Source organism: Lepidochelys kempii, chromosome 3, assembly GCF_965140285.1.
Source record: "Lepidochelys kempii isolate rLepKem1 chromosome 3, rLepKem1.hap1, whole genome shotgun sequence".
Classification (NCBI taxonomy): Eukaryota; Metazoa; Chordata; order Testudines; family Cheloniidae; genus Lepidochelys; species Lepidochelys kempii.
In genome coordinates, this window is record NC_136382.1 from 24,923,734 (window position 1) to 24,940,123 (window position 16,390).

A 16,390-nucleotide genomic window follows, 5' to 3' on the forward strand; every position below is an offset into this window, starting at 1 on the left:
CCTTTTGAAAATATAGGCCATTGTCTCTATAGCAATTAGGTAGTCTTAAAATTGGTGGGCAAAAATGTCTAAACCTGTACCTCTCTCCACTCTCCCCCACCCCCAAATCTTTTTGAAAGGGAAATCTTTTTAAAATCCCGATTTAAAATAAACAAAGTTAACTGCACCCTTTGTGAGCTGTTATCAGTTTCTATACTTTTTTTTCTGAAAGTTGTAATGTCATGTTGTTCTTAGTACATTCAAAGGTAAGACAGACCTAATTCACAACATGGAAAGCAGACAGTGTAAGGAGGATGTTAATGGAATGCAGATCTTGCAAATTCTAGGAGCAGAGCTGGGTGCATTTTTTTGCATTAATAGTTTATTTGCCAAAAAAAAAATGAAATTTCAGTCCACCTAGAACTATTTGTGAATTTGACCTAGATGCCATTCACAGAACAGGAGGAGGTGATGGTACACTATTTATAATTTCTAGGCTAGGGCACTCATCTGGGAGAGACAGATTTTATTCCCCCCTCTGGGGAAAAGGATTTGAACCTAGATCTCCAACTTCATAAGACAGTGCCCCAAACCACTGAGCAATGAGATCTTCCACAACAGGACTTTTTCATTCTCTCCTGTTGAAGCTGTTTCACTTTGTATAACTGATGAAATACTCATTGACCCAGGAACTCATTGGCACTCACCTGCTAGGTGAGTGGTCTAACCACTACACTATACAGTCATTCTCACTTGTCTGGCCACAGACTAGTCCAGTATTTATACAAAGTAGAACAGCTTCAGCAGGAGAGATTCAGGGAGCCCCTCACACACCTCTACACCAGAATATCCAATAGACTGGCAGTTAAAGCACACACCACTGATATGAGACTTTGGTTTCATCTGACCCAAAACAGGCATTTTTGATTTACTGAAAATTCTGATTCTGTTTGACTCAAACTAATTTTTTTCCTAATTTTTTGGAATTGCCAGTTCTAACTGGGAGATACACTTGCAGGAAAGTAACTCAAGGCTAGTGGTCTTCAAACTACCTCCATTTGGAGTTTACTAATTATCTCATTATCTCTAACAGCCTCATCAGTATCACTCAGGAATTGGCAAAAATCACCTCTGAAGGAACACAGAAAATAATATAATTAACCATGGAAGTGAATTACTAGGTGAATTGAATTATAGGTGTCTGACTGGGGAAGCAGCTGTAAATGATTTGCATGAGTATAAAAATGGAGCCTTTGCTGTTCTTTCTATTGTGAATCCAAAGCCTTAAGAACGCAGTTTGGGGGGTTTAACACTGCAAGCTTGCTCAGGATTCTCAAACTTTTGGTCTGCTTGTCATAGCAAGAGAAAAGAGGCTACAGCTGGTAGCTGCTCTAAAGCGCAATGGTGCCAAACCTTGTGTTGAGGTGAGTGTTTGTGGTGTTTCTGTTGATTATGATTCTCTCTGTGGGGTGTAGGCTGTGGTAGTCTCATGACTATCTCCTAAAAGTAAAGGAGAACAAGCCTGTATGCCCCAAAGGAGGAGACTTAGACTTGAAAAGTCTAAATATCTAATCCTACCTATAGAAGCTTTATATTAGAATTAAGCAATACTTAAATGAAACTCTTTCCAACTAAAGACACAGTTGTCTTAGTAGCAGTTTATCTGCACATACTTCTTTCTCTTGCAGGTTGTTCCTAATAGGTGTATTAGCCTCTGAAATATGGACCCAAGACAGGCCAGGTAACTAGATTTGTTAACTATTTGCCTGCATTTCAAGGCAGTTTTCAGACCCTCCCCTCCCCCCCTGCTTTTCAGTAAATGGTGTTCAGCTTCAATGCCCTAGTATGGTGCTAGGGCAGGATGTGGCTTCTATAAGCACTGGCCAGGTGTGGTGGCTCTACTTGAGTCTCTTGTCTCAGTAGACAACTTGCTCTATTCTCTAAATTTATGCCTAGAGTACTTAATACTGTCACATGAGAGAAGTGCACTGGCCCAATAAACTGCTCTAGGGATATGGCTACCCCCAGAGATGTGAGGCCAAGCTCAAGACCTACTTGCACTAGCTCTGATCAAACTAGAGCACAAAAAACAATGTAGCTGCAACAATGTGAGAAGTTAGAGGCTGTAAGTACCTAGCCTCTCTGACTGTGTCCCCCCTCAAGCTGGGGACTGCACCTCTAGCATGATCCTCAGAATAGCCTTCCACCTGTTGCCCACTGGCTTCATTGTGGGATCAATGCAGTAGTCCTGCTCAGAGCATTCCTAATGGATCCATCTTCTGCCCCTGCTTAGAAATTTCTTTGGAGGAGGAAGAGAGGGTGGCTCTCTAATTGAAGTCTCAAACATGGGAGACCCAGGCTCAATTCCCTTGGGGGAGGGTAGATGAGAGAGAGGACTTGAACTAAGGGTCTCCACCTCTTATAACCCAATTGTTAGGGTACTTAAGATTCTCATGTGGGGCTCACTCAGTTTCTCCTAGTGAAGCTGTTTCACTTTGGATGACATCTTACAGTCATTAAGTAGGAGTCTTGGAACCTAAGTGCCCTCATACCAAGCTACAGTAATTCTCCCTAGCATCACAATCCTGTGTCTTGTCCGAGTGGTCTTACAACTTGTCAGAAAGACCCTTCTAATGCCTCAGCCTTGCAAACACTTGTTCCCGTAGCTCTGCATATGAGTAGTCCCTGACTTCTGTGGGATTGCTTGTGTGTAAAGTGATTCCCATGAAGGGGTCTGTGGGACTGAGTCCTTAGTTTATAGCTGGGGTTGCCTCTAAAACTCCTGGAGAGCAGTAAATCTAAATTAAATATTTAGCTCAAGGCAGCAACTTAAAGCCTTCTGTTGACAAGCTGTTAATCTCAATCCTAGGTTGAAAAAACAAAGCTACCTTGCAGGGTGGTGATTACCCCAGCCTCTGAGTCGCTTCAAAATGTCCCCCTGTGGTATCCAGCCCCTCATGACTGAATACCTCCCAGATCCTCTGCTCACAAAGCAGTTTACCAGGCATACTCTAGACCATTGCTCCTGTACTATGCACAGCACTTGAGCTCAATTATATTTTAAAAAGGAAATTTAAGAGACTAGGGACTTGAATACTATGACTTTATTTTTATGTGTAACCATACATTCTTGTGCCTGAACTTAACTGACAAGTTCTCACCCAGAGTTATTCCAGACTTGCCAGCTAAGTCTGGCTGAGATCCCTTTCAGGAAGCAAATCCACTCTCCATTTCATCCTAGGTGAAAGATGCTAGGGCTTCTTTCTGCAACCTCAAATATACTAGGACAGACCTTTAATGTTCACCTCAAAATAGGGTGCTCTTCCCCCTGCTGTTTACTACTTCCTGTTAAACTCTGGCAGAGCCTTTAGAAGCCTTCTAAGTCAAATAACAAAATAGGTATGTCATACAACAGGGATATATCCATGGTTGACCACTGTATAGCCCATCACTATCTAGAGATGTTTCACTCAAGACTTGCTACCTTTGAGTGACCTGCTTCTAACTGCAGATTTAGAGAACATAATTTTTAGTGTTTTTATAATTAGTGTGATATCCTTTCAGTAAAGATTTTACATGACCCTTTCTGGTGAACCCATGGGATCCCTGTGCCATCTGCCAGTTGGTCTCAGACCCTTGATGTGCATGAGTGTGTGTTCTCTGACTAGGTGAAACTACAGGTGGCTATGGTCTTAACCATGTACTGACAAAGGGTTGCTGTTTGACCCCAGAAGTGGCTGCATTTCAGTAGTGAAGTCTGCTTTATAAAGAACTTAGCATCTTGCATCCAAGTGACTCCTATGGTGATAGTTACTAATTTGTCTTAACATCTCTACAGGCTCCCTGAGCTCAGAGTGCCTGGGGAGCCTCTTGCGGATTGCACTGAATGCAGAGTACTTCGAGGACAAGTATCTGATCTTTGCTGCTGTTGGTAAGCTAAAGGGGGGAAGAATAAGAGGCAATAAGCATTTTCAAAGCTGCCCCTTAACAGCATGTCCCAGTTATAAATACCTAAACTCTAGGTTACCTACAGCTACCAGGCATTGGGGTGCCAAGTCTCTTATACAACATTCCAGTATTAGAGTATCTACACTGGGTCTTCCAATGTAAAGACCACAACAATATTTAAAGTAACTTCTAATGAGAAGCCAAACATTTAATAGTCTAGCTAATCTGAACAATGAGTTTTGTGAGAAATCCTCATTTGTACCTTATCCACAGATGTCATAGTAACTGTACCTACTAAATTGCCAAATCTAGGTTTATTAAGATCACTATTTTAGATCAACTATAGTATGAAATAAGCTATTGATATCCCAGGTAAACACCAAGGACTAAACTCTACCTTGGTTAGCCTGGTGGTCAAGTGCTCAAATAGACCCTTGGTTTTCTGTTAATGCATGCACTGGACTACAGCAAGACAGAAGCCACAAAGTACCTGACTCACCTGTATGATAGCCTAGCAAGTTGCTGACAGCTGACCTTAGGTCACAGCCAGTATAGCAGCTGATGAGGGGAGGGCCAAGAAGAAATGGAGGCACTGAATCACAGCTATAAAACTAGTACTACAGAATTTAAAAAGGGTGATGTGCCAGCATCATATAGATCCAATCAGCTACAGTTAATGGCCTTCCAAGTATGACACCAAAGCAATTGTCACTGTAAAGTCTACAGTAGGGATTATTGTACAGTATAATCTTGGAATGACTTTCTGGGATGAACTATGTAACTTTGCATGCAATGTCCAAGAAAAAGCTCAGACCATGAGTGTAGCTTGAACAACTATGAAGGTTTCCTGACAGCTATACTTGAATACCTTTTCACAGACCAGTTTGGCACCGCCCAGGAGATTGATGGGACCCTGGCAGCACAGTGTGGCTATACAATAGAGTATAATTATTGGGGTAACATTGAATTCCGTGCTTCCATTATAAGCTGCTACACTCATATTGAGGTAAGCCTACTGTATCTAAAATACCCTACTTTTGTATTTTAGTTACAAAGTCTGTCCTTTCACAGAAGTTCTGACTTACAATGAGTTGTACAGGGACTGTAACTTAGCAATATGTCGCATGTCTACTAACTAGTGCCACTTGGTAAGCTAGGTAGTGCTCTCTCAGAGCTCTTTCCCAGGCCTCTGGGTATATTGTGGTAGAAACACCAGTGGTCTACTAAACACAAACTAATGTGTTAACATAAGCATGACTTTAATTGCCACAAATATTTTTCCCTCCAATATATGAACAGATGGATATCTGTCCTGCTAGTAGCAGGTAACGATCCTTCTCTGCAACCTGATATCTGACTAGCTATGTAATTCATCATCTAATTTGGACCTCCCCCACTGCAACTTCAGGCACTTGCTTTTATAACATGATTATTGGGAAAGGGGCAAGGACTCAATCTCTCAAGTATTCCCTAAAAATATCTGGATTAGGGAGACATGCAAAATGCCCTTCAAGAGCTACACTTATCTCCTCTATTTAGACACAGATGACTTAGTTGTAATGTCTAAACACTACTTTATGAGGCAGCTTTGCATAACTAGTTAGGGTTGAGCAAATAGGAGGTGGTGATGGTGGGAGAGGGGACCTGTTTAGCACACTCAATACCTTGAGTAAGAGCTGTTACTGTGTCTCTGCAGAGTGATGTATACACAGTAACTGTACAAATCAAAACAGCTACTAATCCTGATATGAAAAATGCTCTAACTCACTTGAAGACTGTGAGTTGCCCTTACAGTCCATGGCATCCAAGAGAGTTAGTATGTGAAACCAACTACATGGAGGTAAGATCCCAAGCGCTGATCTTCCATGGGGAAGGGGGGAACTTGTAAAGGAGTGTGCTCTGGATAGGGCCTTGGATGGGAACCTGAACACTTGGCCACTAAAGCATTTATAAGCAGAATGCAGTGCATGTAGTAATAGGATTCAAACAGTCCAGGGCCCACCTGAAAATTGGGTTTATTTTCATCCAATATATTAATGGATATTGCCTGAAGCATCCTCATTTCTAGGAAGTGAGGTGCTCAAATGTTGAGCTTGTCACCTATTGAATGTCCAATAATAGGTTAAAGCCAAATGGTGTATGAAAACAGTATGCCAGTGAAAACTCCCAAGTATGGGAGTTCATCCATAAAATGGAAATAGTTGGTTACTGTTTTGTTCTGTTGGAGTCAAAACAACTGCCTAACTGGAAATAAGAAACCTGAGAAGTAGGTGCACTGGCTAGACAAAGGGTACAATCAAATGGTGAAATGCAGAGAAGCCAAACAGCCTCTGTCCATTAGCTGTTACTAAAGGGCTGTTTGGCAGTCCAAGCAACCAAGATCAGACTCTTAAAGAGAAGTTACTCCCAACCAGGGAACATGATCACTAACTCAAATGTTCCTAACATAGCTTGTCTCCTTATTCCCACTTGGTGTCACTAATGATGGATGTTCCTTTGCAAGGTGTCTGTCAGGAGGAATGTTCCACAGATAACAGCAGACTTGCTTCAAGATGAACCTGAAGACTGGGCTCTAGCCTTTCCAGAGGTAAGCTTAGCTGCTAGCATTGTTACTTCTGGCTCAAGGTCTCCTGTGGACAACTACTCGAGCAATATATTGAAAGCATGCATTGAAGAGTCAGCCTCCAAAAAAAAAGAAGGGAATAAACTCCTGGACTGAAGGATACAGGTGGAGACATCTTCTGGCTTCCTGGCAACAGGATAAGTGAAGGAAAAATAGGAATTGCCTCACAAATGAGGTGACTGATATCACTACCTCAGTAGCATCTTGAGGCCAGTGCACAATCATAGTGGCTACTAAAGACAAAGACCTGTCTAATCCATGCATAGATTATGCAACAGATGGATGGGGAGTACAAGGAAACAATGAGCTGGTGAACATGAAACCAGTCAGTGAACCAGCTGCTTAATTGTTGGATTTTTATAGAGACTAGGTGAGGTAATGTCTTTTATTGGACCAACTTCAGAAGTTGGTTTAATAAAAGACATTACCTCACTCTCCTAGTTCCTAGAACTGAGACAGCTACAACACTAGATTTAGACACCTTAGTATAGGGAGTACGGTCTCTTTCCAGGACAGCAAGATGAGCTTTTTTGAAGTTGAGGGAGGAGGAGAATACAAAGGATCTCAGATGGTGTCTCAATTGTTTCTACAAGTCAGGTGTAAATGAGAATGGAAATGTAGTCTAGTAAAGACACATGGCAAAACTTTTGAGCTGCTTGTCTCCCTCAGGCAACTGCTGGGGCAGTGTCAATCTGGCAAGTAGTATTTCACCTGCCCAGTGGAAGGAAGGCTCTGCTAGCAAGTGATGCTCAGAATGCTGGCTATGGACTCAATACAACAGACACTAGGATTTTGCTGAGATCACCATACAATGCTGCAGAAGCACAGCTAGTCAAGGTTGGTACACTCCTTCACCATCTGTGTGCTCTGTCACTACACAGCTCTAACAGCATCTACTCTTGCAGGTTCGAGGAGTGACTTTCTCTGCAGTGAGAGCAAGTACATTCTACAAGCAACGATGGATGATCTTGATGGTAGATACTGCTGTGGCCTGCCCTATAGGTGAGACTTAGTATCCCTTTGATCTAATGCTAAACACTCAAACATCTTGAAGATACACTGAGACATGCCTAGCTATTAACTGCCCTAAGTACAGTTCTTGACACTAATGGAAATACCTCCCATTCTTTCTAAATTAAGATGGGGTGGATTATACAGATGACACAATTACATGGACCATTCCAAAAAATCTCCGAACCCTCTCTGCTGGGGCAACTAGCTTCAATGATCTCCTTGTTGAAATTGGTGTGGATCTTCACAAACTTTCTGCCAGAGAAATTGCTTCCAGGAAATATGTGCTATCAAACAATACAGATGAAATTACCATCCAGATGCCCATAGGTGCAGAAGGTGGCTATTACAAGGTTAGTGGATAACCATCCGTCTTAGCTACAAGCAGAAAGCTAATGGCTGGTAGGATGAGAGGATTCCCCATAAAGCCCCCTTTCTTGCCTCATTAGACTTTGAGGGAGAGGGGTGTTATGCCCCACCTCTCAATGCTCCACATAAGAACACATGACCTGGGGAGCTCTCATACAGCACCTGAAGACCAGAGACTAGCTCTTCCAATTGACCATGATTGTCTGTCAATAAGGGCTGAACACCCTCAGAACCCATGAGGCATTTGCCACTTAATGATTTTGAGACCCCACCCCACCTTTGTGGGGGAAGATCTAACCTGAGGGGACTAAACTTGAAAGAACATAAAGCTGGTAGTATGCAGGGGGGAACAGGATATGGATTGAGCCATTTGGAGTAGAGAACCACCTGCCCCTTGCATTTCTGCTCCTATACAGAGATTTCTCAGAAAAGCAGGATAATGTTGCTGTTAGCTCTAGTAAATGGCTTTTGTTAGATCACCTTAATGCTCCTGAAACTACATATTGCATGCAACTCCTGTATCTAGGTGTCTAACATACAACTTGCCCTTTCAGACCCATGTGAGTGAGGGACAGCATGGGACCAAATACTACATTAATTTGTTTTTGGAACATCAGTGGGAAGACAACAGGTGGGGAGTGACTAAGCATACCATCATCAAGAAAATAGAAACGCCATTTAAACTTGTACCACCCACCATAACAAACAGTAAGTAACTGAATGAACCTCTAAGTTCACACTTCATTTTTTAGCAAAGGCTAACACCACACCACTTCTTCCTAGATACCAACTCCAGCATTAGGCTGGTCAATGTGACTGTGGGAACATTCCTCCCAGACGTGGAACTGGTGAACTTGACCATAGATGATACAACTGTAACTGTGCCTGAAGCCCTTCAGCATGGATACAAAGTCTATGAGACTAGATACCCCAATGGAAGCAAAGGCTATGTAATAGAAACACCATTCAATGTGCCTAGCATTAAGAAAGAGGTATCTATTTAGTACCTAATGCATGTATTGCAACACTCTACTGGTTGGAGTGTCTAAATGTGACTTGATGCTGGCTCTCTCTTTCTCTCAGTACTTAACAGAAGACACTAGACTCTATATACTGAATGTCACACTTGGATTCATAGTACAGCCAACACATGAGACCTTCACTGTTCCAGTCATAACAATCTCTCCTGTCAAGGATGCAGGTAACAGGACCAAGACAAATGGTCACCCACTTATGGTGCAACTCAGATTAGGCCAATGGAACTCTATTGGCCCTAACCTGTCAGGTGAAATACTAATATTCCATGTACAAATGATCACTTCTCCATCTGTTACAGTGTTGCCTAGTGCAAGAGGATTCTGTGATGATGAAAACCTCTATCTAACAGTTGTTCGTGGCAATGTGGATCAAAACTGGCTGCCCTTCATTTCAAACCTGAGCCTGTCACCAGATGCTGCTCAGAAGCACAACTATGGACTAGATGACAATGGCACCCACTTCACAATTCGTGTTCCTCTTTATGCACCTCATGTACTATATGAGGTAAAGGGACTGCAAATGGGCATGGTATCTAGCCCACTATAACTGATGGGAGGGGAGCTAGAATTCCAGAAGCCTGTCAGAGTAGGAAGGAGGGGAAAAACCTTCCAGCAAGCAACTTGGGGTTAGTCTCCTCAAAGGACTTAGCCCAATATTGGAATGCTGAGCCTACAGTCTCAGAGCAGGGGTACACAGGTCATCTAGGGGTACATCAAGGCCACTAGATGGCTATTGTTTTACAGCAGGCTACATAAAAGACTAGTGAAGTCAGTACAAACCAATTTTGTAGACAATGACTTGTTTACACTTCACATACTGTACCCTGAAATATAAGTAAATATTAATATTCCAATATCTTAGAATATGGTAAAATAAGAGTAAACAAGTAGTCATTTGAATTAACTGACATTTTTTGTATTGCATCTCTTCTGTAAGAGTACAGCTTATGTGAAACTTGAGGGGGCATGACACACTCTTGAAATAGTCTGGAAAGGTTGAGAGCCACACTGGGAAGTAGTCCTGAGTAGAATCAACAGCCCTCAGGAGCCCAGGGTGTGGGAGATGCTGAGCAAAAATCTCTGCTCCAGAGTGGGGAATCTGAACCTGGATTTTTTCCACTTCTACCCAGTGGGCTTTTGACCACATATGGTATCAAAGCCGCACTAAACTCTCCTTCCAGCTGTTGCATGCAGGGTCCATCAGCTACTCCACTTCTAAGTAGGCCTACTGGATTGGTCCCTGCAGGTAAGATGGGAAAGGGGCGCACATAGTTCAGTTATGATGGAACTTCAGCATGAACTAGGTGCCAAGTAGCTTTGTTAGGATTTAAGCAGCTTGCTGCCAGTACATGGGCAGAAATTTGCCTATAGGGTTAGGCACCAATTGAACAGGAGGCTTTGAAGGTCTAAAATTTGGAGTTGGGTGCCTAATGCTCTGCATCTAGCCCTACCAATATGCTTGGCTTTAAACTTGCCATTATTGTGAAATGGTAGCTGAATCAGAAATGTAACAAATCTTGAGTTACTGTAGATAGCTCACCACCAGTGGTGAGCTCTCTCATGCCAGAATAAATACACATGGGAAGCACTCCTAACCTAAGACCAGAGTTTTGTTTTTCCCCTCAACTTCAGACTCAATATAAACAATCCCAACAGTAATCCACTAAACTTGATGAAACTTGAGCCCTTACAAAGAGCTCAAACATGGCACCATAAGGTTTCTTTGCTGCAGAAGTAGCAAACAGTCAGAAAACTACTCTGACTGGGGTCCCAGTCAATCATAGTTTTCAAAACTACACTGAATTACTAGGTAGCTTCTCCCTTAATGCTTTGTCTGATCATAGCTCTGCAGGGCATTGGAGGCCATGGACCAGCTTAACTCGCCTGGTCAAGCACTAGGCTTGATTCTCTCTTTAATAAAGAAGTTTGTAGAAGAGGTTTGGTCAGGCCAATCTGTTGGCATCAAATGGGGTGGGCAAATGGAGCATCTGCAGAAGTATCACATGACTCAGTGACAAAGGATAAAACACTGGTCTCACTGAAGACATCAGTGACAACTAGACCAGGCTTTCACCTTTTTGGCTTTTTAAAACTGGCATGGCAAACAATCTCACTTAGATGATCAATAGGAGTTAAATACTTTCAACTTGTGATCTCTCCTAGGATATTCATCCCTCTGGAATAACTGCTTCACTCCATGTAACAATGAAGGATAACACTCTTGCTGACATGACAGACTTTTCAATCTCTTGCAGATTTTCACCTAAAGAACTAATAGGTACAATCTCTTGTTGCCCTACTTGGAATACTTGACCAAATGATCTAGACTGGTAATGCTGGCTCTCTGCTGTGGGGGGAGGTTTGTGGTTTGGGGCAGGGGGAGGAGAGTATGCTGAATGTAACTAGACAATGGATGTCTGCTTGGTTTTCAGACTGTCTGCCAAATGGAACAATGGCTATCACTGCAGTTAAGCTAGCAGGAATCACAGACCTGGATACCAGCTTATTTGTCTTGAGAGACAAACGATGCAGGCCTGTTACAGTGACTGAGAAGAGTGCAACATTCATATTCCATGTGAACACCTGTGGAACAAGTAGAAAGGTAAAGGAACCACATTGACCTTCCAACTCTATCTGACTGGCTCAGAGCTCATGTTGCAGAACATACCCATGAGATGTTGATAACTGGCTTTCCAGAAATCAATACTACCTTCCTCTTTGGTCCTAACCATGATCTTGACCTCTGTCCCACCTACTGTATTCTCTAGTTAAAGTGCCACACCACCTCAACACTTGGCAGGATTCTAGCCATCTGCAGCCTTAAACTGAAGGCTACATTCTGCCTAGTTAAAAGTTTTGATAGCATGAGTTTAGGATGGCCACACCATCTGACAGCCAAATCAGGTCACTCTCACATGGAGAACAAAGACAAGGTTTTCTTAAACTCAATAACCTCTGTTTTAGAGGCAGGTGTTGCTACTGCTTCTATTGTAGTGATCCAATGGCTGAAACAGGATTAGCAGAGGGGGACCCCTTGAAGTGCAGGAAGCATCAAAGACCACCTATAAATTACCCAGGAGTAAGACCTGGGGATGGATTACTTGTTGGTTACATTATCAAGTAATCAATTCACACAAAATACTGTCCCAATGACCTACCACAGGGTTCAGTTGCTGGTGTCACTGGGCACATGACACCCTTTCACTGCACTGCATATGACACCCTGGACTTACTGGCTTTTATGCTGTTAGTGAATACTGGCAACACTAATGTGCACACTGTCCAATGATCTCTCAACAGCTTGAAGAAACTGACTGTTACTAATAGTAGGTCTTGGCTGAGTACCAGTGATTCACCTTTGCCTCCATAGCTAATGTGGTACTAAGTAGCTGTTGCAGCACTTGAGTACCTCTAGCAACTTAAAACTTGACTTGATTTTGGTGTTAATGGTCTCCTGCTAAATGCTTGGCTCTTTCAGTTTGAGAACACATTTATGACCTATGAAAATGATGTCTCCTACTTCAGACCTGGCAGCATTACACCAATATACCAGTAAGTATTGCTGTACAGATAGAAGGGGAAGAGTTCTTTGGTTAAATATAAAGATTATAACCATCTAAACTCTACTTCCTCACTCCCAGACTGAAGTGTGCATGTCAATATATAATAAATGAGACCATCGTTATCCAGTACAGCTCCAAAAACAACCCAGCACCCAGTATTGAGCCAGGGTTTGGCTCTCTTGCTCTAACCTTGAGGCTGTTCAAAGGTAAGGATGATAATGCTGAGCAGCCTAAGAGCTGGCTTTTTGAGGGGGTGGGGATGGGAATAGCAGGAAATGACTGACCCTAGAAGCAATACGCACCACTGTTGCATCACTATCATTGTAGTGACTTGTAGTGGTGGCATAATCCACCCATGCCACCCCCAATTTCTAATAAGTGAATGTACAGAGGGAGGGTTCCTTTTTAGCAATATAGACCCTTCTGGAAGCCATTCTCTTTGCATCTTAACACCCTACATCCTACACTGCTGGAACTCTGTACTAAAGGGATGGTATTTTACAAATGTAATCCTTTGTAAGGATGGAAACACAAGCATGAAATATAACCCTCCCCAAGGAGGGCTTGTAGTCCTTGGTCAGATGACCTTCACAGTTTCTGTACATGAGCCATTTGCCCCCTCTTCCCCCTATATAAATGCAGCACTTATCTTTTTTGTGTGGATCCAGGGGAGGGGTCTAATCTGCAAATACCCTTCCTGGGCCCTGACCATTTTCATTCCCATTTTCCAAAGATGATCCCTTCACACCCATGTGCTCATCCTTAAACCCCTGCTGAAGCAAAATGAGACTGTGTAGGTGGGTAAGGACTTGGGAAACTATGGCTCTGGGAGAAGGGCTTGTTTAATACAGCAAGGCTTAAAACTCTTATTTCTCACTTCTAGATAAGTCTTATTCTGACTCCTACAAGGACATAGAGTATCCTGTGGTAAAATACTTAAAAGAGGCACTGTATTTTGAAGTAGAACTGCTCCATTCTGAAGACCCACAGCTAGAACTATATCTAGAAGACTGTTGGGCGACCACTTCCCAGGACAGAGACAGCAGCCCTCAGTGGTCTGTCATTACAGACAGGTAACACAATGCCCTCCTCAATCTCATACCACACTTCTTCCCTGCCCGCCCCATGCAGTCTGCAGCTACACTACTCTGGCCTCTCTCCTCCCCTCCCCCTGCCATGGTGCTACCACTGGCTACACTACTTAGGACTGAGCCTGCCTCCTGTTCTGGTGAGCTGGAGTGAGGGGGCAGGGAGCTTCTCTCAGGAGTGGGAGCTGCTGCTGTACTAAACAAGCATTTAAGCTCCTGAGGTCAGATTAAAGAGACAAAATACTGACTCTGCCCCAGCACACTTGTGGTGGTACTCCTCAGTTTCCTGTCAAAGTGCAATGCACATGTATTCTGTAATTATAGCACTTTTACACTGGTCTGCATGTCCACTTTATTTCTCTCAGGCTTAAACTTTTAATTCTTTGAGGTAGAGTTCTGAAATGCCTAACCTGTCCTGGTTGGAGTAATTACAACTAACACATGTGCATTGTCATTCATAATTTAAAAGTAGTACAATCCAATATCCTTCTAGAACAAACTTGTACTCCCCTTAGTGCCCATATCAAAACCCTCTGCTTTAGACACTGCAGATAAAGGCTGCTTATTTTCAAATTGTATTTAGCTATAGCTGTAAGCTTAAAATTTATACAAAAATGCAGTTCAAGTATGATTCTGCCAGTAAGGATGGACTCAAATGTTAGTGAGTAATGTACATAACTGATCAGTAAATATAAATGCCAAAATATTCCTAGTAAGCACTTACTGGATTTTTTTAGTCCATTAAATTTCATTTGGACAATGTCTGAGGCAGTAAGCTGACTTATGTCTACACTAAAGGTAGTGTACAAAGTATCAGACTTGTTTCTGATACCTCAAGGCTAGGGATTGGAAAGAATAAAGCCAATATCTTATTCTAAATTCCACATGCAAGTTTAGAACATCTTAGTTTTTTGTGCAATAACTTGGGAGCACTGTAACAGTGATTCCAGGGGCTGAAGTTGCCCCCACTGAAATCTGAAATGGCTTCCCTGAGTCACTCCAAGTATTAACCTAAACTAGAAGAAATCTATCTTTAGTTCTGAACTAAAACAGTTACTATGCCCTTGAAAGAAGTCATCAGAAGGGGCAATGGGGTTCCTACACAAGGCATCTCTTGCAGCAGAGATGTAAAATACAAACACCATGAGCCTCCAAGACTAGGTGCTCTAAACCTGAGTAAGGACAGACTTGAATTTTTTGTGGCAGAGATCCTTTACTACTGAGCTACATCTGCTAGCTATGATAGAAATTCTTCCCTAGCCCACTTTTTTAACTATTATGGTTGGAGATGTTGCATGTTGACACACAGCTTGCTAATCTAAGGTCTCTAATTTGGGTCTGGTTTCTCCAAGCTGTGAAAATGCAGAGGACTCCCATCAAACAATCTTCCACAAAGTGGATAGTGACTCAAGAGTGAAGTTTCCCACTCATCTGAAGAGATTTGAGGTGAAAATGTTCACATTCATGCAAGATGGAAATGCACTACTGGAACAGGTGAGTAGCACTTAGAAAAAGTCTGCAGTCAAGGTTCTAATGAGCCTGGAATGCCTATATAAAACAAGTACTATTACAAAGGTTTAACCTGTCTCTACCACTAACAAACCTTCCTGGAGGTTACCAGAGTGACACTGTAGGGGGAAGGCAAGATGAGAACTGAATCAAATGGCTGAGTCACAATGAGCATGACTTTCCAAATCTGTAGGAACATCATAGCAACTGTAATTCTTTATCTTGTAGATATACTTCCACTGCAGTGTGGTGATATGTGATGCTAGGCGGCCAGCTTCAGATCTTCTTTGTGCAAGGAGATGTATTCCTAGAAAACAGAGGCTTGGTAAGTAGATCAAAGATCTTCTCTCAAGAGTCCATTAGAGTGCAACAAGCTTTACCTACATTCTGTATGGCAAACCTAAGTATTGACTGCAGGTGTAGTCTAACTTAGAACTCTGAGGAATAATGCTCATACCTGAAGTATTACAAATGGCTTTGCTGTGGGCTGGCCAGACTCTTGAGACTTTATTTTTCTCTTTTAGGTCGTAGTGTTGAGGCATATCATAGGCACGGGCACGTATCTTCTGGAGCAGTCCTTATTGAAAGTTAAGTGAATTGGATGCTATCATCACACAAGGTAATTACATAAGGACTCTAACATATTAGGGTGATGCTACAGAAACATGTTCCATTACATTGCTAAACCACTCTCCTCTTTTTAATTTTCAGCAAAATGAAGACTGACACTTTGAACCTAATCTATCTATGCAAAAATTATTAAATGAGAATTAAAGAGGTCTAGTCTTGTCCTTCTTACTGGAAGTAAGAATTAGATTCAAATGCTGAACTATAACTTTCTCAATCTCTAGTTAGGGAACCTTTTTTCCCCTCCCGGTGCCAACTAATTAATGCTTTAATATTAAAGTGATTTTTTTAAAAAAAAAAGCCACTAGGTCTAACTAGCAGAAGCTTGGTCCTCTCTACCTAACTCCATAGCAAGGTACAAAAAAGGAATCTAGTTGGAAACTATTTGGTATCTGAAAGTTAAATTGGCTATAACTATGCACAGAGCTCATGGTGGGTCACTTCATAAATTAATGAAGCAAAATACCTCTTCATGCTACTACTGGAAACACTGACTCAGATGGTTCCTTTGGCTAACAGCCTCCCTGAGGTCTTGCTTGACACAGCTGTAGCATAAAGTGCTCTTAAATTTCCCAAAACAGAATCTCAGACAAGCTTGCTCCTTAAATGTCAGTTACCAATGTCTTTAAGCACCCC

General features: G+C 42.2%; 1 protein-coding gene across 1 annotated transcript; it reads left to right on the forward strand.

Annotated features, from left to right (window-relative positions):
• Positions 1-1,431: 1,431 nt before the first annotated feature.
• On the forward strand, positions 1,432-15,719 carry LOC140908377 (uncharacterized). Its single transcript, XM_078851952.1, has 22 exons — positions 1,432-1,448; positions 1,668-1,720; positions 3,648-3,679; positions 3,790-3,910; positions 4,806-4,933; positions 5,624-5,767; positions 6,431-6,514; positions 7,220-7,387; positions 7,456-7,552; positions 7,691-7,914; positions 8,485-8,638; positions 8,714-8,922; positions 9,014-9,131; positions 9,267-9,472; positions 11,131-11,245; positions 11,400-11,569; positions 12,446-12,519; positions 12,609-12,736; positions 13,414-13,603; positions 14,971-15,112; positions 15,356-15,452; positions 15,652-15,719. Exons 1-22 carry the CDS (start codon positions 1,432-1,434, stop codon positions 15,717-15,719), a joined length of 2,739 nt encoding a protein of 912 aa, XP_078708078.1.
• Positions 15,720-16,390: the final 671 nt, after the last annotated feature.

Excerpts from the sequence above, each read along its gene's own strand:
- LOC140908377 (XM_078851952.1), top strand. Across the intron at positions 7,915-8,484 it reads CAGAAGGTGGCTATTACAAG|ACCCATGTGAGTGAGGGACA; the intron begins GTTAGTGGATAA and ends TTGCCCTTTCAG. Across the intron at positions 11,570-12,445 it reads CCTGTGGAACAAGTAGAAAG|TTTGAGAACACATTTATGAC; the intron begins GTAAAGGAACCA and ends TGGCTCTTTCAG.